Source organism: Fulmarus glacialis, unplaced genomic scaffold (assembly GCF_000690835.1).
Source record: "Fulmarus glacialis isolate BGI_N327 unplaced genomic scaffold, ASM69083v1 scaffold34465, whole genome shotgun sequence".
Classification (NCBI taxonomy): Eukaryota; Metazoa; Chordata; class Aves; order Procellariiformes; family Procellariidae; genus Fulmarus; species Fulmarus glacialis.
Genome location: NW_009212918.1, coordinates 6,740 through 8,696, shown reverse-complemented (window position 1 = coordinate 8,696; position 1,957 = coordinate 6,740). Strand labels below are relative to the sequence as shown.

At 56.7% G+C, this 1,957-nt stretch overlaps 1 protein-coding gene across 1 annotated transcript; it reads left to right on the top strand.

Moving 5' to 3' along the window:
• Window positions 1-4: 4 nt before the first annotated feature.
• AEN (apoptosis enhancing nuclease) lies at window positions 5-1,550 on the top strand (the record flags this gene model as incomplete). Its single annotated transcript, XM_009578035.1, has 3 exons — window positions 5-250; window positions 771-971; window positions 1,347-1,550. Coding segments are annotated over 3 exons (651 nt in total), but the record flags the coding sequence as incomplete, so codon positions are not given.
• Window positions 1,551-1,957: the final 407 nt, after the last annotated feature.

The window sequence follows — 1,957 nt, the reverse complement described above, 5'->3', positions numbered from 1 at the left end:
GGTGCGGATGTCCTCCCCACTCCTGCGCCCAGGCAAGTACGTGGCCATCGACTGCGAGATGGTGGGCACCGGTCCTCAGGGCAGGCTGAGTGAGCTGGCGCGGTGCTCCGTGGTGAACTACGAGGGGGACGTCATCTACGACAAGTACGTCCAGCCCGAGCTTCCCATTGTGGACTACCGGACGCGTTGGAGTGGCATCACCAAGCAGCACATGAAGAGCGCGATTCCCTTCAAGGCTGCACAGGCGGAGGTGAGGAAAAAGAGGGCACCGGTCCTCAGGGCAGGCTGAGTGAGCTGGCGCGGTGCTCCGTGGTGAACTACGAGGGGGACGTCATCTACGACAAGTACGTCCAGCCCGAGCTTCCCATTGTGGACTACCGGACGCGTTGGAGTGGCATCACCAAGCAGCACATGAAGAGCGCGATTCCCTTCAAGGCTGCACAGGCGGAGGTGAGGAAAAAGAGAGAAATTTTTAGAAAAAAACATTTTTTTTAAAAAAAAAAAAAAAAAAAAAAGGCTGTGTGTTATCTGCCGGCCACAAACTGGGACATGTGGTGGCCCATGCTGAGCTGCTCTGAGGCAGAGACACAAGCACAGGACAGGGAGCCTCCAAAGCCATGCAGTGGGTTGGTTTGTTTGTTACTGCTCTGTTCTGGGAACCTAAAAAACTAGAACTGAAGGAACTGAATTTAACACAAAATGATTTATTTTATGCTTAATTGGTGTTTCTTTTGCTGTACCACCTGTCTAACCCTTTCTGACGCTTCCAGATCCTGAAGATCTTGAAAGACAAGATTGTGGTAGGACACGCCATCCACAATGACTTCCAAGCCCTGAAGTACTTCCACCCGAAAGACAGGACCCGAGACACCAGCCAGATCCCTGTGCTGAAACAGAGGGCAGGGCTGCCCGTCAGGGCTAGCGTCTCCCTCAAGAGTTTGGCCAGGCACCTGCTCCGGAAAAAGATCCAGGTAAGCACCAAGAACCTCGAGATGGGGAGCAGTTCCTGGGTTTGCTACAAGCCTGTGTGGTCATCCTGGTCCCCCCATCTCCATGGGTGCTCTCTGTGAGATGGAGATGAATCTTGTTCATCCTGTGCTCCTAGCTATGATCAAGCTCGGGGAGCCCAGGACCTCCCAGGCTGACCATTAAGTGGCTCAGTAAAGCAGGGACAGGACCTGTGCCCTCCAGAAAGTGCTTGAGATGCATGTATCTCCTGGGCTGCATCAAACCTTTGCCGTCTCCAAAACCCCCAGCACTTGTGTCCTTCCGAGCAAGCAGACAAGGTGACCTGTTGGATTTTTGCCAAACCCTTTTTCTAATGAGGCTTTTCTCCCTTTGCTCAGGACGGCTGCAAAGGGCACTCATCGGTGGAGGATGCTCAGACGGCCATGGAGCTGTACAGACTGGTGGAGGTGCAGTGGGAGACAGAGCTGGCTCGTAGTCTGCCCCCCCGGCCCCCCAGCCCCCTCACAGACCCCACCACAGACAGCAACCAGTACATGGATGACCGGTACTGGCCCACAGACCTGACAGCAAGCAGCCTGTGATGGGGGACAGCGTTTCCTCTACGTGTTTGGGGCCATCCTGATGCCTTCAGCTATTAAAGGTGGAGGTGGCTGCTGACCTCCTTCCCCGCTTGTGCCCACGTGCTCTGCCTGGCCCCTGGCCCTGCTGCGGACAGCAGCACAGAGGAGTCAGACGCCCCCAGCCCCACTCAGGGACGGAGAAGTGGTGGCACTTGGACACTGGTGATCTCCCAAAAATGTTGTCTGCAGCCTCTTGCTGTCGCACAGAAATGAGCGCTGGGGCTGCGCCGTGTTCATCTGTCACTCGGTGCTCGGGGATGAGCAGGGCCCCGGTGCCAGCCTGGAGGAGCCCCGTGGGCATGCGATACCTGCGGCGGTGGGCTGGGGCTGCCAGGGCACCTCCCGTGTCCTCTGGGAGGGGATACCCC